We start from the raw sequence: 25,079 nt of genomic DNA, 5'->3' as shown, positions 1-25,079 counted from the left end.
GAACTTTGCTTGTACACAATTTCCATCAGACACAATGGGGGCTGGGCTCTAATACTCCACTATAGTAATGGTAGGCTTTGGATTATGTGAGCTTCTCTCAGTTTTTCAACAATATCTTCTGTCCTACAGTGCCCACCGTTGATGTATTTCAGATCTCTACTAAGGAAAGGTTTGGACTGGGGCATCAGCTGAAGAAGTGAGTTCTGCTAAAACTACATCCCATATTGTGTGTGTTTTTGTTGCAAAGTATTGTGTCTGGCTGTTTTTGGACTGATGCGGTCTGAATTAATAACAGCATTACCATGGGCACCTGTTTTCCAAGGATCCAAAGAAAGACAGATCAAGGCCTATCATGTCATACCTTTATTGATATTCCAGGCTTCCTCAATCTGGCTCATTCCAGATGTTGTTGTTGCCCCAGCTAGTATGATCAATGTTCAGGGATGATGGAAATTGTAGTCCAACAGTATCTGGAACACAACCAGTTGAGGAAATCAGAGTGTAGATATTCCTTCACACATTGCAGCAGGGGTGGCTAACAAGTAACCTTTCCAGATGTTGTTGGATTCCACCTCCCATCAGTATACAGTATTCAGTAGCCAGGGATGGTGGGCGTTGTAGTCCAGCCACAGCTGAGGAGCCACAGGTTCCCCATCCATGCATTACAGGGTTGTCATTGGTTGTACTCTGGTTGGCAAACAGTAGCCAATCCCAACTGGAGAAGCTGGTTGGAAGCCGCACTCTGCCTCAAGGCTGCTACAACTAAAAAAATTTCATAGCTTCATCACTTCTCTCAATGGCATATTTAAGGATGGCTATCTCTATATATGTCGTGTATGTAAGAAACATCCAGTGAGCCAATTTAGAAAGAGCAAATCTTCAGGGTTAGATTGGGGGAAAGGGACCCTTTCAAGTCTCACGTATGTGTGCAGATGCACATCAGAGATTTGTCTCTGTGTTTTCAACTTTCAGAATCATGCAAACGTTTGTCACGCAACAATGGAAAAATGGCAAAGAGAAATCAAACAGTACGCACAACAAAAAAATGTCAGAGAAGAAGGTGAAATCTCCTCTGCACATCTTTTCTACACTGCGCAGGTAGGCACAAGTGATCATGGAACAGCATGGTGATATCCTACTAGAAGATTGAATAAAGTCTTTCAGGTTCCTTAAGAGAGAGGTTCACTCAGATTGTCGCAAACATACTTTCTATGTATGAGGGGACCACAGTGTCATACCAGTGAGAACCCCTCCCCTAATTCTTGATGTGTGCATCTGACCCTACTAGCTGTGTGTTTGGCAGCAATGCAATTTGGGCAAGCATAGCTGCCAAGTACCCCGTTTTCCCCGGGAAACCCCCCGTTTTTACTTACCTTTTCCCAGTGGTGCCGCATATCACTTCGTCTCCCGTTTTTCTCCGTTATTTTCTCCTGCCGGCGGCCATTTTTTTCTTTCTGATTTGCCCTTCTATGGGCACAAAAATGGCCATTGCCAGCTTCAAAAGTCGCATCTACGCATGACCGGAAATGCGTAGACACGAGTTCCGGTGGCGGCGGCGGCCATTTTTGGTGCCCATAGATGGGCGGGGCGACACCGGAAGTTGCGTCGACGCACTTCCGGTCATGCGTAGAAGCTACTTTTGAAGCCGGTGGTGGCCATTTTTGGTGCCCATAGAAGGGCAAAGCGACACCAGAAGTTACGTCGATGCAACTTCCGGTGTCACATGGCTGCCGTTCCTGGATTCTGCAGTCCGGGACTTGGAAGGAAAGTGGGCAAGGCCGTTTTCAAATATTGATGTTCCTGTGAAGGGGTCCCCCATGCAAGGGAGAATCCTGGGCTAAACAGGATTTGTGCTGGATTTCGTGTATACAATACTTCAGTGCTCTACTGAGCAGGAGGTGGGGCAAATCACGTAAACTGAGTTCAGAAGGTTGTGATTTTCTCAGACTTGTCACACAACAAGTTCTTCAGGTCCCCAATCTCTTTCATCCCACTTCCTATAAGGGCTTCAGCTGTGCCTTGTTGAGTTCTATTAACAGCAACCATAGAGGGGGTGAACACTGCAGAGCGCAAAAGTGATAAATATGATTTTTAGCTCCTGCTGATAAGTGACCACTCTGTGAGTCCCCACGCCGCGCTCCGTTGGTTTAGTGCGGCGTGGCGCGGGGACTTGCCGAGCAGGCAGCTCGGTGACCGAGCGGCTCGTGGGCCGCATCCGCCCATGGGCCAGAGGTTGCCGATGCCTGTACTAGTCCTTACCACATCCTGTGAAGCTGAATTTCACACGTTAGTCAGTCATTGTGTGAAGAAGTATTGGGTTTGTTTCTCCTGAAGCTACATTTAGGAGCAGATGTTATCCAGTAATATCCTTAATTGCTCATGCTGTGAAGTAAACTTGGATGTATACACTCTACTACTCAATTGTGGCCTTCCCCTATTTGGAGCTTGGCTTGATGGTTTGTTGACAGGCATTCACAAGAAGGACCTGAGGAAAGAAGAAGAGGGTTCACTTCCTGGTCAAGGCAACAACTGAGACCTGAGCAAAAGCAAGATGTTTTTGGTGTTTCTCATAGCAAGCTGTGCTCCAGTTAATTTTTCTCTCTGCCTGTTTTCAAGGTCGCCGAGTTATCCTCCACCAGGCTGTGGGAAAAACAAATCAAAACTGAAACCCGAACAAGATGGCATCTCAAAAACCCACAAGTTGCTGAGAAGGACTTGTTCTAGCACAGTTAAGGCTGAGGATGCGTGTGTCACCAAGTCCCACCGAACCTTTGGCCGCTCCTTGTCTAGCGATCCCAGGGCTGAACACACCATGACCATTAAATCGCACAAACTCTTGAACCACTCGTGCTCGGCAGCCATCAAGCAGGACGAGTGTGGCACTTTGAAGCCCCACAAGTTGCTCAGCAGGCCATGCTCTGGGGATACTCGATGTGAGCACAACAGTACTTTGAAGCCCCACAAACTTTTGAGCAGGTCTTACTCCAGTAACCTTAGGATGGATGAATTAGATGGGCTGAAGAATCACAAGTTGCTCAGCAAGGCTTATTCTGGTGTCCCCAAGTCTTCTAAAATGGATCTTTTCAAAGAACCCACCATAGCAGAGGGCAGGAGGCTCTCTCTTACCTCAGGGCTTATTGGTATCTTAACACCATCTTCATCATCCCCATCACAATCTACTGTGCGTAACCAGTTTTGTTCTGTGGGTTTTCCTTTTTTTCTTCTCCACATATTTCCAGGGGGGGCAGGGGCGGGAGGAGTTAAACATACAATACATGCAGAAGTGGAAACAGAGTTTTGGTAAAGTGCATGAAATTGTACCTTTGTTCATATACATGTTGCCACACAGCCAATTTTAACCATTTTCTACTTAAGTCAGTGGAACTTGTCCAGCTTGAATACAGTGGTACCTCTACTTACGAATTTAATTCGTTCCGAACGCACATTTGTAAGTCAAATAAATTTGTAAGTCGAATCCCATAGGAATGCATTGGGAGAAAAAATTCGTAAGTCGAAGCAACCCTATCTAAAAATTCGTAAGTAGAAAAAATCCTATCTAAACTGCATCCAAGATGGCGGACAGAGCTCTATTCGTAAGTAGAAACATTTGTAAGTAGAGTTATTTGTAAGTAGAGGTACCACTGTATATGTTTTTGGTTGTAGCCTTAGAAAGCATTTCAGCTTCCACTCACACTGGTGAACCTGATTTGATCTGTCCCCTTGGGACTTACTATCAACAAATGTATTATTGCATGATATTTTGCCATGTTAACATTTCTGTGACTAAAGGAACGGGCCTTGTGTTCTTGCAACAGATGGCAACCATTAACCATGGTACTATGAGCCAATCCTGCTGGAAAATCATGTCTGAACGGTATATATTTAATCCATATAAAGGCGATAAGAAGATAGATAGAGATATTTATTCAGTTTCCAGCACATTTTGATACTATATCAATATTTAGTACTGATAATATAGCCAGGCTTCATAGTGCCGTGAATTCTGGGAATATCTCCCGAGGAAGTATGAAATCATGTCTAAAAAAAAATACAAAATATTATGAGGAATCTCTAGGTATAATGATGGCATGGTCTGTTTTTCAACAAGGAGTGGGGAAATGATCATGGAAGTAATTCTGCCATGACTTTATTATTTTGAGTGCTGGTACAGATATTTAAAATCTTATTCATGCAGACAGCTGTTATTTGCTCTGGGAAAATCATGTGAAGAGAATGAAAGGTGTGAGATTCTCTCTGCCTCACCATATTGGTTTTCCTGCTGTTGCAAATTCATGGATAAAGTGCAGTAATTAATTTTTATAATACTGCTTTTGATGATAGTTTAGCCTTTGGAGAAAGGACTTGGAGAAATGAAGTGGGTGTCTCCAGGCTCCACAATGGCTCCACAATGCTTCAGGCTCCACAATGGCTGCTTTAAGAGATTATGAGAAAAAATGGCTTATATGTGATGGGAATGAGCTTATGTAAGCCTCCATTTCCCCCCTCCATCTTCAGCATGGTTGGAAGGAGGAGACTGGAAGCTTTCACCTCTGGCTTTGATTAACAGCACTAGCATAGCATCTGAAACTGAAACTATGCTTAATGTAAGTACTGTATAGCTCCACATCCCATGATTAAAAGTTAGGTTGTTTCAAAGATTAACCGTAGTTTCTTGGATTCAGGTGACATGCCAATCTGTGGTTAATCAAAACTGAAAGAGCCTCTGCCTTTCCTCCCAGTCCTGACCTCACCTGCTATTTACTTTTGAAAAGACATTCATGCAGTTTGCTAATTGTGCGAATGGGTTGGCCCCTGTTTTCTTTGTTTGGCCCCAATTTCTGCTACTGCTGTTGTTGTTAAACATGCTCAAGTGAAAACCAGTGGAATAAGACATGGATTTCCCTTAAGTGCGTTCCAGGTGCAAATGTCAAAATTTTCATGCTTTATATAATAAAGACCAATGCATCTCCTGTTTCTGAAACTAATGCTTCAGTATACCAGACTTGCTCTAATGCTGCCGCTACTTTTCTCTCTTTTTAAAACAGCCAAATTACGGTGCAAAATCCATTCCAATAAGAGACCACGGCTTCCTCGTACAGGTAGGATAGAATGCCTCCTCTGTTTCGGAAAGCTGGAGGACGTGGAGCTGCTTGTTAATTATTTTAAGCAGATTGTATTGTTCTCTTTTCCATTGTCCTCAGACGATTGAGTTTGCGGAACAGCGGATTCCAGTGCTCAACGAATACTGCGTGGTCTGTGACGAGCCACATGTGTTTCAAAATGGGCCCATGCTGAGGGTATGTTGTTGCTCTTTGAATTAAAACAGCCTCCCCAAGTTGCTACCTCCCAGATGTTGTGGACCACAACTCCCACCAGCCACAGCCATTTTCTGTAGCCCCAAACATCTGAAGGTCACCAGGTTGGGGGAAGCTGAATGTAACCATGTGGTATGTTTTTGGGTGTGTATGTGCATGTTCCTTAGTACTTTGGAGTAAACAGCTGGTAAAGCACATAGGGGCATTTGTACCTTACGTTCAATGAGTGTACAATCTGTGCATCTACTTGCTCAATTAGTTGAACTGTATGTTCATGCAGTTCATTTATTTATATTTATTTATTTATTTATTTAAAATGGACCCCCCCTCCCCTTATAGAATATTAAGGCAGTGTACAAAAAAATGTGTGTTGACGCCCTGTGCCAACTGAAAAAGCCTCTAAACCTCTGTAAACCCTTGAAAAATCCTTTTAAAAACCAGCAGCAATTTCCAAACTCCGTCAAACTCCACCACAACCAATCCCTCCAAACCTCCTTGCTCAAACTCCAGCCCTCCACAGGCCTCCACAGTCAGTGCAAGGGCTCCTGGGATTGCACTTGCAAAGGCTCGCGGGGTGGCTAGGCACTGTTTTTGTGCCTTTTTTGCCATTTCTGGGCTCTTTTAGGGACACCTTTGCCATTTTAAAGGTAGCTTCTAAGTTTGGCACAATGCGCTCATGTGTGATTGTGCGTCAGTTGGATGCACCTGAATGTAAGCAAATAAACCATTCACTTCTTTCATTTCAGATTTCAGAGATGAAATGAAAGAAATGAGCTAATGGTATGGTGTGATGTCCTTCGTCCAGCAGTGCAGCCAGAACTCTTCAGGGGCTTTTGGTCTTGGCACTTTGCTGGTTCTATCTGAAATGTGACTGGGAGCCACATTGTGGCCTATGGCGGTTGTAGTCCATCCATAAAATGCTCCTGCCATAAAAAATTGGTTTGCTGATACCCCCCAGTGTTGTCCTCTGTCATTGTGCAGATAGATGCTTTTAAAACAAAACAGCTAGAAGGTCAAATGTCACCCATTTGCCTTTGGGACTAACATATACTATTTTATTTATATTAGAACATTTATATGTACACCCTTCTTCTAGTGTAAATACACCACACAGGGCCACGGTGATGTTGTGGTTAAGAGAGACAGACTAGGCTCAAATCCTCACCCATCCATGAAGCTCCCTGGGGCAGTCAGTGTCCTTCAGACTAACCCACCTCATAGGGTTGTTGTTGTTGTGAGGAAGAAACATGGAGGGGGAAGAGCCATGGAGGCCACCTTGGGCTTCTTACAAGAAAGAAGGGGATAGAAATGTAATGAATAAACAAAAGCATAAAATCACCACACACAATAAACCTCACAGAAACTGCACCAAAGGGCAGGGCCAGCAGTTTAAACATAATTCATAAAAAACAGCTTGGATTTTTTTTAAGGTACTCAACAAGCAGTGAAAACAGTGAGGGAGCAGAGCCTATGGTGTTCACAAGTGTTCCCCAATTTGGGTACAGCCAGCAAAAAGGAACCCTCTCTTTTCCTACCCAGCCAGACACAGAAAAAAGCAGCTGAGAATGTTAGGCGAAGTTAACTCAAAGACAGAGGGGAGGGGAGGGGGGAGAGAAAGACATTTGAGTGGAAAGGAGGCAGACATAAGCAGCCAAGTGGGCTTGCACATACTGACCATCACTGCCCAGAGAAAGTGGTGGCTACATCCAGGTTTGGGCAGTGGGGGAAGGCCTCTGTGCCAGTGTAATGTGGCACAGGGACTGAGCCATCTGTAGCAACCCCTGCACAGATTTGACTGCAAATCAGCAGTGGTGGAAAGGAACATTACTGCACACAGTCTGTTTTGGCTCTTGGGACACCCCTTTCCTTTCCAGCTTGTGTCTGGCTAAAAAGCATCCTCTGGAAGGCAGGGTGTGTCTGTGTGTGTTCTTTTCAGGCTTCCACGGGCACCTGGTTGGCCACTGTGAGAACATCAATTGCTCTGCCTACTCTTGCATTTGGCTCTGGTATGTGGCCCCCAGAAGATTTCACATAATGGAATATGGTCCTCAGGCTGAAAAAGGTTCCCCAACCTTCAGCTACGCACTAACCCTGCACGGACTCCGCACAGCTAGATGGCTGGCAACCTCTCCTTGGCCCTTGACCACCAAAATCTGCTGGGGGCGGGTTGCTGACAACATTGACCCATGTCCCCTCCCGGGTTTCCATCCCCTTTTGCGCTCAGGACAGCCAGAGTAACTTCAGGCTGTGTGCTAAAGAACTTGCACGGGAAAAGGGAGGCAGAACTTTCCACCGAAAAAGAGCAGCTGGCAGACTGACATTCAGCGTTATATCCAGGGTGGATTTCTTACTGTGCCCCCAGAGCACTGCACCCCACACCACCACAAACACCCTCCACCTCTATTCAAGCAGAGCTGCCCGGGATATTTTCATTTCATTTTCTGCCAGTTAGGCATGGCTCTTTGAGAGGAAACCTCAGGGAGTCAGGATTTCTCATTCAGCTGCTTAGCACATAGCAGAGAGAGCGCTGGCCTCGGCTGCCTTCTCCCTTTAGATAAACAGCTTCAAAGGAATCCCAGAATAACAATGAAGGAGATTAAGAATTGACGAGGTGACAATCCACAGCTGGACCTAAGCAAGCCAGCAAACAAATGCTATTGGGGAGGAAATTGGCTCCCTGCATCTTTTCTTTAAAAAAACAACAACACATACTTGTGGCAGATTTGAGCTTGGCCAAGCCATTTATTTATTGTTATTTTTTTCTTTCTAAAAAAGGCAAAAGACAAAGGCATGTGATTTGACCTTTAAAAGAGACAAAATGCTAATTGTGGCAATAGAAGTTGAAGGGGTTTCCTCTGGGCTTGGGGATGCACCAAACCTTGGACTGTTCTTTTCAGAGAGGGCCCAACTAGGGAAGCCCATCCAGCCACACAGATGTCAATGTGTTTTAGTACTTTTTACTGGGATGCAGGTGGCGCTGTGGGTTAAACCACAGAGTCTAGGGCTTGCCGATCAGAAGGTCGGTGGTTCGAATCCCTGCGATGGGGTGAGCTCCTGTTACTCAGTCCCAGCTCCTGTTTGGCGTGCAGTTCGAAAGCACGTCAAAGTGCAAGTAGATAAATAGGTACCGCTCCGGCAGGAAGGTAAACGGTGTTTCCGTGCGCTGCTCTGGTTCGCCAGAAGTGGCTTTGTCATGCTGGCCACATGACCTGGAAGCTGTACACTGGCTCCCTCGGCCAATAATGCGAGATGAGCGCTGCAACCCTAGAGTCGGTCACGACTGGACCTAATGGTCAGGGGTCCCTTTACTGTTAATTATAAGTAAATGATCCTAGGATTCTTTGAGGTGGTTATGCTTTAAAAGTTCTTAAATATACATGTATAGTGTATATGCAGCCATAGTTAGCCCTCCATCCTCCCATCAAGTGTTAACTTCATAGCTGATAAGAGTATTGGCTCAGGGAGAGCATACTCTCTTGGTGCAATATTAGAGGCAGGAAGGGGAGCAGCTAGGATGGGACCCTGTTCTCCGGCATTATCCTGTTGACATTAGCCCATCTTTGTGTATGCTGCAACAAGGTAGCCCACATCCTGCAGCAAGCTAAATTCTTCAATTTGTATAAATTAGGGATTCCTCCCCCACCTTCCACTTTGACTTTTGAGAGTTAGTCACAGTTGAGAGTTAGTCACAGCATTAGATGCTGGCATTCAGGAAATGAAATCTATGACCTGATGCTTGCAGAATTCACACTGCCCTAAATTTATCCTTGGAGGCAGAACATGCAATATCTTATTGTACCAACTTGATTTTCTGTTCAAAAGCAAATAGCATATTTCCCCCATATCTCTTGGGTTTTCAGTAGAGTTAAGCACGCGGCACTCTCTGTTAGATTGCAGCTTTGGAGTGTAAGATCCTGAGGGCAGGCACCTTGTTTTGCTTCTGCTATCACTGTGAAACAATGTGCATACTGATGACACAAGATTAAAGTCTGAATCATCCACATATTACCATCCTGTGGCCTTTAAAATGTGTTTGTGGATTACAATGGCTTTTGTTTTTTGTTTTAGTTGTTTCCTCGTTTTGCATTTTTATGTTGTGATCTTTGGATGAAGGGCAGAATACAAATTTAATTAATAATAATAGTAATATATAAATAACAAAAAACAAGCATGCATGGAATGCAACCTTAATATTCTAGGCAGGTCTAGCCCAAGGCATGTTGGCACCTGGGGTGAACTCCAAAACAGTGTGCGTCTCCCTTCTCCCCCACCCACTGCCCCACCACCAGGGAACAAGGGGAGGGAAGATATAAATTAGGAATAAAGGAGAAATAAAGTTCTACACCAAGTGGACTAGAGCAGGCATGTCCAACAGGTAGATCACTGGACGTCTGTGGTAGATCACTGGTAGATCATTGGCTCTCCCCAAAGAAGCTGAACAACTGTGGCTCCCCTAAAAAAATCTCAACATTTTACCTCCTCCCTGAAAAAGCTCAACAACTTTGACCTGAACCCCCAAAAGGGGGTAAATCACTGCCAGTTTTTAACTCTGTGAGTAGATCGCAGTCTCTTGGAAGTTGGCCACCCCTGGACTAGAGAATAGAGGAGGCATGGGGGGTGCTGAGGAGGTGCCAGATCCAGCTTCCATGCAGCATGCCACAGCTTTTGCTGCCACTGTAGCAGTGGTGGCTGCAGTGAGTATGCATTCCTTGGAGGCTGGATCTGCTGCCCCTGTAGTTTCTGCCGCCTGAGGCAGACACCCCACCTTGCCTCATGGGTGGGCCGGCCCTGGTTCTAGGGAACAGTTCTCTTAACAATGCAACCATTTGAAGCTTCCACATATGGTTCAGATCCTTGGACCCTTTAGCCCAGAATAAGCTGTACCGACAGAACCCATGGGAGTATAGGAAGCTGCTTTCTTCCAAGCCACACCATTTATCCATCTAGCTCAATGTTGCCTACACTGACTAGCAGCAGTTCTCTGGGGTTTGGGGTGTGGAATATTCCCAGCAGCCCTATGCCAGGGATTGCACCTGGGACCTTTTGCATGCAAGGCAGATGCTGTGCCACTGAGCAAAGGCCCTTCTCCTGTATGTTATCACCTGCTCCTTGAGATACTCTAAAGAAAAATGCTGATACTAAAGATGCTGAACTATTTAAGAAAAGGAGGTCATCGTGACGCTTAGTGTCGTGACACAGTGGATCTGCCCTCTCAGTCTCCTTAAATTATGCATGTTCTGTTTGCTAAAGTTCTTCTGCATGATTTCTGAATAATTTACCTAGCAAAAAGGCATATTTGGAATAGTTCAAAACAGCACCAGCAACGACCTATGTCTCGGGCATTAGCATGAATAGTAACCAGATAAGATGATGGAACTTCTTAGTAAGCGGGGTGGGGGGACCCACTGGAATATGTCTCAATGTTTTCTCCATCAGCTTGCAAACTCTCCTCTCGGGTGCCCCCTTGTGTTGAAATCTCAGACTACCCCCCCCCCCCCGGCCAACCTTTCTATTAATGTCAAAGAAGCAGGAAGGTTGGCAATGAAGCTCATAGGAACTTAGTTCAAAAGAAGATCTCTATCACGGCTCCTTAATCTTTGCTTCTCCAAGCTAAACATCCCCAACTCCTTCGACCATTGTGCATAGGATTTGGCTTCCAGGACCCTGTACCAGTTTGACCAAACTGCGGGAGGCAGTGCAAGACAGGAGTGCCTGGCGTGCTATGGTCCATGGGGTCACGAAGAGTCGGACACGACTAAACGACTAAACAACAACAACAACACCCTGTACCATCTTGACCACCTTCCTCTGACCACAATCCAGTTTCTTGACATATGGTGCTACTTACCCATGAGTAAGCTGCCTTGAACTCATTGAGGCTTAATTCTAGGGAAACATTTATAGGGGAAATGTGTACAATTGGGGGGGGGCGTTTCTAAAGAATAAACATACTATATTATTAAATGATGCACTTTCATAATTGGCATCCCCGTCTCACAGAGAAGAGTGTGGTTGTCATTTTAAAAGTATTTTAAAACAGTTTTATTTAAAATAATTGGGTTTTTTAAAAAAGAAATCTTCAGAGTAACCAGCAACTCCTTTTGAGTTGATCTTTTTTTAAAAAATGGAATCATCTGACCTTTAAATTGAATAATATTCGTAATGAACGAAATGTGTCAAGATATGCATTGTAGAGGAGAGCCAATGTAGTTTGACAGTCGTGTATTTGAACTATAAACTTGCATAGGAATTGGCTCAGTTGCCTCCTCAGCAAGTCACTCTCTTTTAGCTTCTGCCTTTAGCTTTAGGACCATGACACAGGTGTTGCAAGTTCAATCCCTGACATCTCCAGGTAAGACAGTGAGAGATCTATCTCAGAAACCCAGGAAGCCCACTGCCAGTCTGTGTAGAGTGACAATACTGAGGTAAAAAGATGAACCTGTGGTCTGTATAAGGAAACTTCCTATGTTCCCTTTGGAATCTGTACTATGAACAGATGAATAGTAACATACATTACAGGGTTGTTTTGTGTCTTATTAAGATCACTGGTTTGAAGCCTTTCAAATGCTCTATCTACAGTATCTATCTATCATCGTCATCTATCTATCTATCTATCTATCTATCTATCTATCTATCTATCATCTATCTATCCTTAACAAGCCCTTGAGAATCTCAGGGGGTTATAGCTGGCAGAACTACACATCAGCTTAATTGCAAAATGTTGACCTTTCTGTGACGACATTTCATTGCTGCCCATTGTGAATGATAGACTGTTTAGCAGCTGGTGATCACTGTTCTCCATTGTTGGCACAAGCTAGATGTTCCATTGCTTTACCATTGCCACAGAAGCTCCTGTCTGGATTGCCCTTAAATAAAAAAATGAATGGTTCTGGGTCTAGATCAACACAGCTCTCCTGGAATCCCACTTGTTCTGTGGTCACTAATGCAAGAAAAGTTGAAGGAAGGTCACAGTGGAGTTTTAAACTTGCTTTTATCTGTGACAAAAACACACTTTAAGCACCGTGCTACATGTTACAGTAGACACACTTTTAAAAGTGGCTACTTTTATTATGAAGGAATAACAGCCCTGAAGCCCCTATCCAGAATATGTTTTTAATCTGGATCAGGACTCCACACTTGTTCCCTACCAATCCTCCCCCTGTCTCACATTTGCCCTTAAAAGTTTTTTTTAATTTCCAGGGCAAATAGCACCAAGTGGAGGGAGAGGAGATGTGGGTTGGTTTGTTTTTTGCCAGGAAATGGGTCTGGGTCCCCGATCCAGATCAGGCATACGAACTTGACTTGAGATCCCAACCACTTCAAAATTGCTGTTTGCCAGGAAAATGCCATAATTCAGTCTAATTACTGAGATGGTCAACCTCTAGTGGGACTTTTTTCCTTCCCCACTGGACCTCTGCTCCCCCCCCCACCTTATTTCCCAAATTGTTTCTGTTTCTATTGTGGGAAAACATATGATTCAGCATATTTGAAATCCAGTGTCTAGAAAGAGTAGTCATTTCCATCTTTGTCTTCTTCCTCGGACTCCCTCAAAAGGTGGTGGACTCTCCTGCATTTGAGGAGTTTAATGGGAGGTTGGATGGCCACCTGCCATAGATGCTTTTGTTGAGATTCTTGCATTGTTAGGGGTCCTGGGCTTGATGACCCTTAGTGCCCCTTCCAACTTCTATCATTCTTCACTGCTGGCTGCCTTGTGCAAACTTTGCACAGCCGGTCTTGGGATGAGATGCAGGATGTTGCCGCAAAGCACAGGAAGGTGAGGGTGTGGGACAGATAAGAGCATTGAGGGTTGAGAGACATGGCTTCTCTTCTGCCCTGCTTTTATTCCTCACATCTGAGAGAAAGAACCTCACCTTTGCAAAGTTGCATCTAGGCAGCATTTTTCTCTTCTGCTAGGAGGGTTTCCCCCCTCCGTCCCCTCCAATGCTTTGAAGCCAAAAAGGAAAGGCAAATCCAATGTCAAAAACATTCTATCTGAATTTATAGCCTCCAGCTCTTATGCACTCGGGCTGTTTTATGGCGCTTCTGGCATAATGATGGGGATGCACTATCACAACAGAGGTGGGTGTTGCAATGCTCTGGAAGATTCAAATGTGATTTTCATGCTGTAGTGCAGTGGTGGAAAACTTCAGGGTCGAGGGCCAAATGCAGGTCTCTGAGACTCTCTGTCTGGCCCCCAGGAACCTCCCCAGACCACAACCCTCAGTGGATGCCCTGCTTTGCACTCCGAATATTTTGGCCTGGCTGGAATGTGTCCTTGAACCCTGATAATACCACTTGCTTGTTTGGATGGGGGAGAGAGAATGGTGTTTTGAGTGTGTGTAGAAACTAGACTTCAAGCATTTCTTCGAAACTGTGGTGTCATGTTGAGACAGGGTTGGACAAGAACCTGGGAGACCAGGGTTCAGATTGCCTCTCAGCCATGACCTTGGGCCAGTCCCTCCCTGCCCCTCAACCTTGCCTACCTCTCAGGGTTGCTGCATGGACAACATGGAGAAAGGGTATGCCACTTCTAGCTTATTGCAGGAAGAGTGGGATATAAATGTAATAAATAAATAAAGCAAACCACTTCCCCCTCACCCAAAGACAATGAAGCTAAATTGTCATCAGTAAGAAAATCAGTGGTGTCATATATATTAAACATTTCTACACAAAAAAGAAAAAGAAATGCAAGGAAATTTGAAGAAACATCTTAGGGCAAACTAAGCTGGGGGTGGGTGGGCAATCCTCCTCTTCTTGGCTTTGGGCGGTAACTTGAATATAGTTTCTTATATTAGTTTCATGAAGAAAATGTCCCCATAGCTAAGGAAAAGAAAGGAGATTGCCTTCAAGGCTGATACCCACTGCAAAAACTTTCTTAAGTAGAACTCGGGAAACTGTTAATGCTTCCTTTTCCTTTCTTAATGACAGCCGCTATGAGATTACCGTTCCTTTCGCTACACTATTTTTAGATCAATAGTATACTTTGGAGTGCCAGTTATGTCCTAGACTTATTAGTGCCCTTGTAATCATTCCCCGTCTGAGCTTCATAAAAGCTTTGAGAAATTAACAGGATAAATTGGATCACTTCCTCCGATAGGATTGGAACTTTGTGTGTCTGTGTTTAATGGAAAGAGAATCAGAAGGCTATAAATTAGCACAAGCAGCATGCCTTTGTGGCTGGGATATCTTGCCCTCCTGCTGTCCAGCATATCATTGAACGAATGTCACATCACTGCCAATGTTTCACATGCGAAAACAGAGACACGCTTGGAGCACCTGTTCATAGCAAGGATCATTGCCTCGTTATGAAACTCACCCCCTTCCAGAAATACAGGTTGTTGAAGGCTTAGCCTCATGTATGCTTCATTCGTTTGCTGTGCAATCGCCTGCCCTGCACGGATTGAAAAAGCAAAGCCACTGTGTGTTATTTTGATTCAAGGTACATTAGAAAAACCAGCAATTCAAAACAGAACTCGGAAGCTTCAGTCTGTGCAATGTAAGAGCCATAATTTGCATATTGTGGCCATGTATTTAGCCATTCATCCAGACCAACACGGCTACCCATCTCAATGGAATTCCATATAGGCCAGTGGTCACTCTGTATGGTTTCCATGAGACCAGTGGAGGACAGGAATCCTGTCTCTTAGTTCTGCCCTTTTCTGCCAATCCACTTGGTAGAAAACCCCTGCCCCATTAACCTGTTACCATGCTAGTTTTTTTTTTTTAAAGTGGCAGACTTGTAATTTTTGTGGGCTTATTTATGAGGCTTCTTTAGTGTTCATGTACAGCAGTGGAGCCAATGTGGTGCTCCCCAGATGTTGGTGGACTACAGCTCCCATCATGCCTGCCCATGGACTGTAATGGCTAAGACTGATGGGAGTTGTAGTTCACCAACAGCAGGAGGCTGCCATGTTGGCTACTTTGGATGTACATGTATTAACATTGATGGAAACTAGGGATAAGACCAGCTGTGGCCTACCAAGAGGCTGATGTTCTAGAGATGTTAGAGAGGGAACTGAAGTCTGAAGAATGGGACAGCTCTAATGAAAAAATTGAGATGGCAATTTCCTCAGGTCCCAGAAAGCATGGACACTTGAACAGTTCGATTATGACTCAGGGGTGTCCAAACATTTTTCAAAGAGGGCCAGATTTGATGAACATGCGTGAGGGCCTACCAAAGGGCCGACCAAAGTTGTTGACTTTTTTAAGGATTGAAGTTGTTGAGCTTTCTTTAAGATTGAGCTTTTTTAAAAGGGATTTTACCCCAGGAAATGGAGGACCCAGGTGGTGCTGTGGGTTAAACCACAGAGTCTAGGGCTTGCTGATCAGAAGGTCGGCGGTTTGAATCCCTGCAACGGGGTGAGCTCCTGTTGCTCGGTCCCAGCTCCTGCCCACCTAGCAGTTCGAAACACATAAAAGTGCAAGTAGATAAATAGGGACCGCTCCGGCGGGAAGGTAAACGGCGTTTCCGTGCGCTGCTCTGGTTCGCCAGAAGCAGCTTTGTCATGCTGGCCACATGACCTGGAAGCTGTCTGTGGACAAACGCCGGCTCCCTTGGCCTATAGAGCGAGATGAGCGCCGCAACCCCAGAGTCGGACACGACTGGACCTGATGTTCAGGGGCCCCTTTACCTTTACCTTTACCCCAGAAAATAAACTGCCATAGGGGCCAGATTAAACCGACCGGCGGGCCAGATTAGGCACCTGAAATGGATTTTGGACATGCCTGGATTATGTGATATTAAATACTCTCCTGCACAATCTAAGTACTTTCCACTCTCCATCCCACCTTACAGTATTATGTGGCCAGTGGGATAATTAAGTCATTACATACACACACACAAACAAAAGAAACTGATGATTGAATTGTTTTCTGGGCTCCATTGTACTGAATGTGCCTCTCTTTCAAACCCTCTGTGTTTCTGGCCACAATTCAAAGTACTGGTTTTGACTTGTGGCCTCTCAGATATTGTTGAATTCCAACTTCTATCAGCCCCAGCCCCTCAAATGCCTGAGACCAAGCATACCTGGAAGTTTTCCTCCTTCCCAAACAAGCCTTCCCATTTACTGAGGTCATCACTGAGGTGGCTCACCTTCAGAGCTTAAGTGGATAAGCATCAGGGGTAAGACCTTCTTTGCAGTGGCACCCCAGTCATGGGACACTGTTGAAAGACAGTTGCTTTGTGTCTGCTCCTCTATCGTTTAGGCACCAAGTTAAAACAAAGTTATCCTTTTGAGCTTTTGGGAAGTAATAGCTAGACTTTTTTTCCTGTCTCGCTGCCTGATTATCGCTGCTGGTTTTGTTACTGTCATGTGGCGTGTGCATGTTTAGATTGATTGCCCAATACAATGTAGCTTTTATCTGGCATTGTATTTTGGATTGCATTGCATGTTCGTGATGAATGGCTGAGACTGTGAGAAAACCACCTAGAAGCATTCGCGGTGCAATGTAGTATAAAAAAAAACAAAGTAGCTGGCCTCATTCACTATGGTTGTGGGAACAGAAAATTTTCACATTGACCTGTTTGGGTTCAGATCATCCATTGCATTCCCGAAATGGAGCAGATTGTACTTGTGAGCTGCCCTTGTGTTCATAAAATGGTATACACAAAAAATGCTTTATAGCTAACATTAAGCATACACATATCAAATTGGTACCTATACCCAGCTCTACCTCTCTTTTAAATCAGAACCAGTGAAGGCTGTGAAGGTCCTGTGTGAGTGTCTAGAGGCAGTTGGAGGATGGATGGCGGCTAACAGATTGAGATTGAATCCCGACAAGACAGAAGTACTGTCTTGTGGGGGACAGGAGGTGGGCGGGTGTGGAGGACTCCCTGGTCCTGAATGGGGTAACTGTGCCCCTGAAAGACCAGGTGCGCAGCCTGGGAGTCATTTTAGACTCACAGCTGTCCATGGAGGCACAGGTCAACTCTGTGTCCAGGGCAGCTGTTTATCAGCTCCATCTGGTACGCAGGCTGAATCCCTACCTGCCCACTGACTGTCTCTCCAGAGTGGTGCATGCTCTAGTTATCTCTCGCTTGGACTACTGCAATGCGCTCTACGTGGGGCTACCTTTGAAGGTGACCCGGAAACTACAACTAATCCAGAATGCGGCAGTAAGACTGGTGACTGGGAGCGGCCGCCAAGATCACATAACACCGGTCCTGAAAGACCTACATTGGCTCCCAGTACGTTTCCGAGCACAATTCAAAGTGTTGGTGTTGACCTTTAAAGCCCTAAACGGCCTCGGTCCGGTATACCTGAAGGAGCGTCTCCACCCCCATTGTTCTGCCTGGACACTGAGGTCCAGCTCCGAGGGCCTTCTGGCGGTTCCCTCGCTACGAGAAGCCAAGTTACAGGGAACCAGGCAGAGGGCCTTCTCGGTAGTGGCACCCACCCTGTGGAATGCCCTCCCACTAGAGGTCAAATAGAACAACAATTACCAGACCTTTAGAAGGCATCTCAAGGCAGCCCTGTTTAGGGAAGCTTTTAATGTTTGATGGATTTCTGTATTTTAGTGTTTTGTTGGAAGCCGCCCAGAGTGGCTGGGGGAACCCGGCCAGATGGGCGGGGTATAAATAATAAATTATTATTATTATTATTATATTCTTGGGAGAGAGCACTTTAGCCTCATAGATCTAAACCAGCCCCCCCCAACCTGATGTTTGGGGCAGCAACTCCCTTCATCCATGACCATTGGGCATGCTGGCTGGGGCTTATGAGAGTTGTAGTCTAGCAATACCTGGAATGTACACCATTGAACAAGGTTGATCCAAGCAGTACTATAAGAATATCAATAACTAAACAGCTCAGGGTCATGTAAAACAAGATTTACAGAAATATTTTCAGACAAAAGCAGCCTGAAATAAATAAGTTTTGAGGGCCCCAATTTAAAAGCTGGCCTTCAGTGGCCTAGCAGAATTTTTGCAGAAAAAGCATTCCATAACAATGAGGCCACTATCAAGAAGGCCCTGGCCGATCTTACTAGCGGCATTGGGGGAATTCAGGGTGATTGCAAAGAATAACACCCCCCCTTGCAATCTCCCTGCATTGCATGGTTTGTCTCTTTTAGCTCCTACGTATTCACTGTTGAGATCAGGGACAGAGAATCCAAATGGATCCCAGAGTGTGTTTAAAATAATAAATTATCTACTGCCTCCATCAGTGCCACACCAGTGGGCCATGTCCAACCTGCCAAATGCCACTTTAACCTGCCTATATATGAAACTGCTGTGTACCAAATCAGCCCATCTAGCCCAGGTCTATTTACATTGAATGTCTAGAGTCTAATGCAGGATGTTAGCTGTCATCAGCTGCTATCTGACCTTTTAACTTGAAATACCTGGGATCGATTCTGGTATCTTGTGTTCAAAGCAGATGAAAATTTGGGCTCCTGCATCTTGAATCCAGTATAGTGGTGCCTCAACTTACGAATTTAATCCATTCCGAAGGCAACTTCGTAGGTCGAAAAATTCGTAAGTCGAAAAGCGCCATTGGAAACGCGATTTCCCATAGGAATGCATTGGAAACGGAAAAATTCGTAAGTCAAAGCAACCCCATCTAAAAATTCGTAAGTCAAAAAACCCTATCTAAAACCACCGCGGTTTCCGTTCGGATGTCGAGAAATTCGTAAGCGTGTGGCCATTTGCCCCATTCATAAGTCGAAAAATTCAGTTGTCGAGTCGTTTGTAAGTCGAGGTACCACTGTATGCCCAAAAATGAATTGTCAAAAAACAGAGCAAAAGTTGACTTTTTTATTTTTACATAAAATATGTGTATGCTTTCTATGGATTTGTGTTATTTGTTTGTACAAATTTAACTTACGACAATAGTAACAGGTTGCATTCTGGACGATTGTAACAATCCCATTTGTCAAGAATGTGATCTGTCATTACTGTCATTATCAGTTGTATTTGAATCAACAAATGGAAAAAAAACAACCAACCATGCAGATGCTTACTTTATAGATGCAATTAATTTAAAAATAATTACTAGAATTTAAAGAACGTGATCTGTTAATAGCTGCATTTGAATCAGCTGATAAAAGAAATAAAATGTCCAGATGCTAATTTATATTTATAGATGCAAATCTGGAATTCATTGCTAGAATTTAAAGAGAGATGCAATCTTACGCTACAACCAGGTAACCTGCCTGCCTGCTCAGCCTGCTGTTAACTGTGGATGGACAGCCCTTCAAGAAGGGTCTTCTTCCCAAAAGAGGGATCATCCTCTTTAAATCCAGACACGTGGCCACTTTGTGAGTTGTGTAAAAGAGATTTTTAGCAGGTGTAGCTTTCCTTAGCTGCATCTTTCTTAGCCACGGCCTTTCCCTTAAATGTTGGGCTAGTCCTACCATCATTCTGTCTCCCAGGGTTGTTAGGCAAGGAGGCCACCTCGGGCAACAGATTCACAGGGGCAGCAGATCTGTCCACCAAGGAGCACATTGCCTGCTACTACTACTCATAGCTGCCAAGTTTTCCCTTTTCTCGCGAGGAAGCCTATTCAGCATAAGGGAAAATCCCTTTAAAAAAGGGATAACTTGGCAGCTATGCTACTACTGCTGCTGCAATGGCAGTCATTGGAAGCCAGATCTGCTGCCTCCTTAGCAACCCCCGTCGTAGTTTAGCTCCATAATGATCCAGAGCAATACACTAAGCAGTGGCGGAGGAAGGGGCTGCAGGGGCTGCGGGCCGCCCTGGGTGTCATTACTGAGGGGGGTGACAAAATGACAAAAATATGAGACAACAACAACAACAACAACAACAACAACAACAACAACAACAACAACAATAATTTGGGCTCACAGAATTTTTTAGTTCAGTCAGCAAATGTAACGAAACATGGCTGGTACTGGGGGCCACACCGCGGGGGCCAGCACTTACCGCGGGGCCTGCAGTGTGACCGAGCCACGCTTCTCTCCTGGGAGTGACGTGGTGGCTTGGGCGCCTGCAGGCTCCGCGCTGCCTGAAACAGCAGCATGGGACTTGTGTCTCCCCTCTGCCTCTCCCTCCGCTGCCCTACAGCTGGGGGGGCAGCGGAGAGGCTCCACGCAGTGCACCCTGCACCCATGGGCGGCTTGCCCTACACCCATGGGCGGCTCGCCCCACCCCTGGCTGCAGGACGCACACGCAGCACGCAGCACCCGAGCGGCTAGCTACGCCGCTGACACTTAGCACTTAAACATACTTAGTTTCCACACAAGAACTAAGTACTGTACAGTAGAGAGAACCAAGAAGAAAAGAGAGACAGAAAGTGAAACCCAGGCTTCTTCTGGCCTGTTCTTATAGTCCGGAGCATGACCTTGAGAGAAAGATAACAGGACCAGTTTGAACCAGCTTAACTCAGCTTCTCTGAAGGAATAACCCAAACATCAGGAACCTTCAGCTTGCTTCCAGGCAGAATGGAAGCTTACTTGTCAGCTAGAAACTTCCAGCTTGCACCAGCTTGTATCACACAGAGTAGTTGCTTGACATCCCCACCTCCATGCCGCCTCTCCAGCAGTATCTTGGGGATCAGGAGGCACTGCTTGTCTCCTTCCCCCCGTGTTCCCAATGTAGATATTCACTCACCCTTTCTTCCCTGGTGGAAGCACCGTTTTGTTGGTGGGCTATCGCTCCCATCATACCTTCTCACAGCTTGCCTCGGGTGCCAAAATATCATGGCCCAGCCCTGCCCTGCCCAGGCTGATAATTTCAGAACTGGACCCACTGAAGCACATGGGCCAAATGCAGAGTAACTGATTGTATGCTCGAGGCTCCTAAATAAAGTGTGCGCACGGGGCGCCGCTGGAGGTAATAAACACACTTCTTCTGTTACTAGAGTGCCATGCTACAGTGAATTGGACGGTGTTCAGCTTCATCTGCTGCCTAATTCAATGTAGCACGGCAGATGAGATAAATCGAATGAATGATGCTGTATAAGACTTGAAAGATGATGGCTTTTCTAAAGCAATCTCTGTGAAAATATTTCAGTGTTGTAGTCACTGTGCAGTCACTGAGGTAAAGAGAGACAGAGAGGAGAGGGAAAGTTCCTGCAAACAAAAATGGCTTAGATGCTCTCAAAATGCAAGGGGAATCTGTTGGTGTGGACATCTGTGCACCCAGGGATGCAAATTTTTATTTTATTTTTCTTAGAGCAAATCCATTCTATAGTTTTATATTTATTTCTTCCAACACTTGGCACACATTCTTGTTTGGTTTTCATTTCTGCCAAGAGTGACCCCTAGAGCAGAGTAAGATGGATTCGTCAGTTATCCTGACGGCAGCCAAAGGCATAAATGCATTGGCAGGATAAGCCATGGAGTGGTTTCCCTCTCTGGAGCATAAAGAGTTTTACAAGTACTGTAGCTGAGAAGTTGAACAGGAAACTTGGAAGTGCCTCTACTTTAATCAAGGTTCTGCCAATGAAGGAAACCAGAAGAAATCATTACCTGTATCTATATTTCCAGGAAGGCACAGAAAATGCAGCCTGTGGTGAAATGGGATTCCGAATGGGCAGGCATTACTTTTTTATGGAATGGCATGGAAAGTGAAAGTAGAATGGAGGACTGAAGCACAAGTTCTTTGTTAGGGCAGATCCACACCACACATAAGCACATTCAATGCACATTTAAAGCACATGCCTTCTCGCAAAGCATCCTGGGAACTGTAGTTTGTCAAGCCTGCTGGGAATTGTAGCTATGGTGTGGCTCTGCTCTTAGTGAGTTTTGTTAGGGTTGGTGCATAGATGCTTTTGGACAAAGAAGTGTCAGCTACAGTTATCCTGCAGTCGCTGACGTTCATTAAAAACTGTGTCCTTATGGGCACCAGCTAGGAGCTACAGGTCATTTCCCAAGGCTCAGAGGCCCAGGACACTGCTGCAATGACGTTTATTCTATGGTTCTGTGCTGATTGGTGGAAGAATGTGATAGGAAAGTTGTTGGCCTCTGTGTGGAGTGATATTATCATTAGGACCATGTTAATAGTGGTCATAAGGCTCCTCTGGGTGAGAGCCAGGCTGGGAGGGTCTGCAGTATCCCAGGTGAGAGAGGCGGAGTTTCAACCTTGGATCTGAATTACTGTACTGTACTGTATTGGGGGCCTATGGATGTTTTGTATAACTACTTTTTTATTTTTGTGTTAGGCATTAGTCTCTCTCCTGTTTAGTTTTGAGCTGTTAAATTAGATTGAGTTATTTGCATTGCTTCATACAAACTTGTATGGATCGTCAGGGTTGTATTTATGTATTTGATATTACTGTTCTGTATAATTGTTAATTGTTTGTCATATATATTTCTTGAATTGTTATACCTAATTGTTCACCTGGCGTGTTGTGAGCTTCTTGGGGCAGAATTCTGTAGGAAAGTGCCATACAAATGAACATGATGATTGTTGAGCTGGTGGGCAAGGGAGGTGCTTCCCACCAATATTCTTTTTTTGAAAGACTACAGAGACAAACTGCTGTTGTTGTTGCTGTTGTTGTTTTTTATAGCCTGTCTTTTAACCCAACAAGGACATATACCTGTATGTACTCCATGAAGCCCTTGCAGTATACAAGCCTTCATAAGACTGGGCATTTTCCTAGTAGGAAATAATTTCCATGAATGAGGGCAACCAAAATGGTCAAAGGCCTGGAAACGATGCCTTATGAGGAAAGGCTTAGGGAACTGGGTATGTTTAGCCTGGAGAAGAGAAGGTTAAGGGGTGATATGATAGCCATGTTCAAATATATAAAAGGATGTCATATAGAGGAGGTTGTCATATAGAGGAGGTTGTCATATAGAGGAGAAAGGTTGTTTTCTGCTCCTCCAGAGAAGCGGACACGGAGCAATGGATTCAAACCACAAGAAAGAAGATTCCACCTAAACATTAGGAAGAACTTCCTGACAGTAAGAGCTGTTCGGCAGTGGAAATTGCTACCAAGGAGTGTGGTGGAGTCTCCTTCTTTGGAGTGTCTTTAAGCAGAGGCTTGACAGGCATATGTCAAGAATGCTTTGATGGTGTTTCCTGCTTGGCAGGGGGTTGGACTGGATGGCCCTTGTGGTCTCTTCCAACTCTATGATTCTATTATTCTATTATTCTAATGCAACTCATGCAGATTCTCTCTCTCTTTTTCCACCCCGATCTTAGCCTACCGTGTGTGAACGGGAGCTGTGTGTATTTGCTTTCCAAACTCTCGGTGTGATGAATGAAGCAGCCGATGAAATCGCAACAGGGGCTCAGGTAAAGTGAAACAAAGACACAATCGTGAATTATGTTTGCATTGCTGGCTCAATTATTATTAAGCATCTTCCCATGTCATTTTGCTACATTTTATTTTTCCCCTGTTGCATCCAAAGCACTGAGGACTAATGGTGCTATGATTTTACTGAGCAGCTGGTATTTTCAGAAGTGCTCGAATTTCACCCTACAGCAAATGAAAAGTTGAGTGAAAAGTTCAAGCTTTCATTTTATTCTTTTGAAACTCTGCCTGCACTTGAAGTATAAGAAATCTCACATTAAACACAGTGTTATTTAGAGCTGAGCGAAAATATCACAGATGACATTTTTCTGAGAAAACGGCTGAGACTTTTCTTTTTCTCAACCCTTCTAGGAAAATACCACTTTATCCAAAACCCTCCAGGGAATGAAGAGTATCTTTCAAGCTGGTTCTCCTAACCCCCCACCCTACCCCAATTTATCTTCACAACAGCCCTAAGAGAGAGGTTAGACAGAGAAGTTACCCAATTAACTTCATGGCTGAGTAAAGAGATGAAGGAATTTCAATTCCAAAGTCTTCACAGTGACATGCCTAATTTTGCACAGATTTTTTGTGGAATGGGAACCATTGCCTATAGACTCCCCTTGGAGCAATCTGGGTACAGCAGGGGTTGCCAGCCTTTGGGGAACTGGGGGCACCACACATACAGCCCAACCTGAGCCCACAGACCCTGTGTTAGAGTGAAAGAGGCCCAGACTACTGGTTGCTGGATAGCTCAGTCAGTAGAGCATGAGACTCTTAATCTCAGGGTTGTGGGTTCAAGCCCCATGTTGGGCAAAAGATTCCTGCATTGCAAGGGGTTGGACTAGATGAGCCTTGTGGTCCCTTCCAACTCTGCAGTTCTGTGATTCTATGGTGGCGTAGTGTCAGAGACCAAGAATTCCTGCCTGAGTGATAGCCCTTTCCTAGAAGATGGGAAGCCTACAGTATTACACTTTTCCAAATTCCCAGGTCTAATCAAAGCCATCACCTCTGACTCTATAAAGAAAGCGCATTGTCAAGACAATTAAGAGCAGGGGTCGTTTTCCTTTTTTAGCCTTCTATTATATATTTTAAAAATATTGTATGTTAATAAAACAGGATAGAACTTTGGATATGCAGAATATATTAAAAAATAAATTTAAGGAACCACAGAAAGAGGGGGGAGGAAGTCAAGTTTTGAAATGTTAAAATGATTGTAAAATTAGTGAAATGTATAAACCTGAAAAAGCATAAACTATTTTTAAAAAAATAATAAAACAAAACAGGACAGCACAAAAGGTCAAAAGTAATAATCGATAAAAAAATTCATTCATTGATTGATTATTTCCCTTCTCCCATGATCTTAATACTAAAGCAGGTACACAACCAGATAAACAGAGCCCTGGCACAGATGAGTCTTGCTTCCCCAATCTCAAATCTTAAACCATTCTCTCTCTCTTCCTGTGCTAAGACCTTGGTTACTTGGTTACTATCTCAGTCTGGAATTCAAGCATGCTAGCAAGGAGAGCTGAGCTGCTAGTTTCCACAGCAGAAACCCAGATAAACA

The 25,079-nt window shown here is 44.7% G+C and overlaps 1 protein-coding gene across 9 annotated transcripts in view; it reads left to right on the top strand.

The window, feature by feature from the left end:
- The window catches only part of PARP8 (poly(ADP-ribose) polymerase family member 8), a 156,683-nt gene that overhangs the window by 111,461 nt on the left and 20,143 nt on the right, over positions 1-25,079 (top strand). For 5 of the 9 annotated variants that reach the window (XM_088653241.1, XM_088653244.1, XM_088653243.1 and 2 more), the window contains 6 exons: positions 130-196; positions 973-1,098; positions 2,617-3,202; positions 5,046-5,099; positions 5,202-5,297; positions 23,422-23,514. In XM_088653241.1, the coding sequence (XP_088509367.1) occupies positions 130-196; positions 973-1,098; positions 2,617-3,202; positions 5,046-5,099; positions 5,202-5,297; positions 23,422-23,514 (1,022 nt within the window). The remainder of the gene's footprint in view (positions 1-129; positions 197-972; positions 1,099-2,616; positions 3,203-5,045; positions 5,100-5,201; positions 5,298-23,421; positions 23,515-25,079) is intronic. The other 4 variants (XM_060280307.2, XM_060280306.2, XM_088653245.1 and 1 more) reach the window with 1 other exon arrangement.

Source organism: Zootoca vivipara, chromosome 10 (assembly GCF_965207765.1).
Source record: "Zootoca vivipara chromosome 10, rZooViv2.hap1.1, whole genome shotgun sequence".
NCBI classification, from domain to species: domain Eukaryota; kingdom Metazoa; phylum Chordata; class Lepidosauria; order Squamata; family Lacertidae; genus Zootoca; species Zootoca vivipara.
The sequence above is the reverse complement of the archived record's forward strand: the minus strand, read 5'-3'. Positions and strand labels throughout refer to the sequence as shown.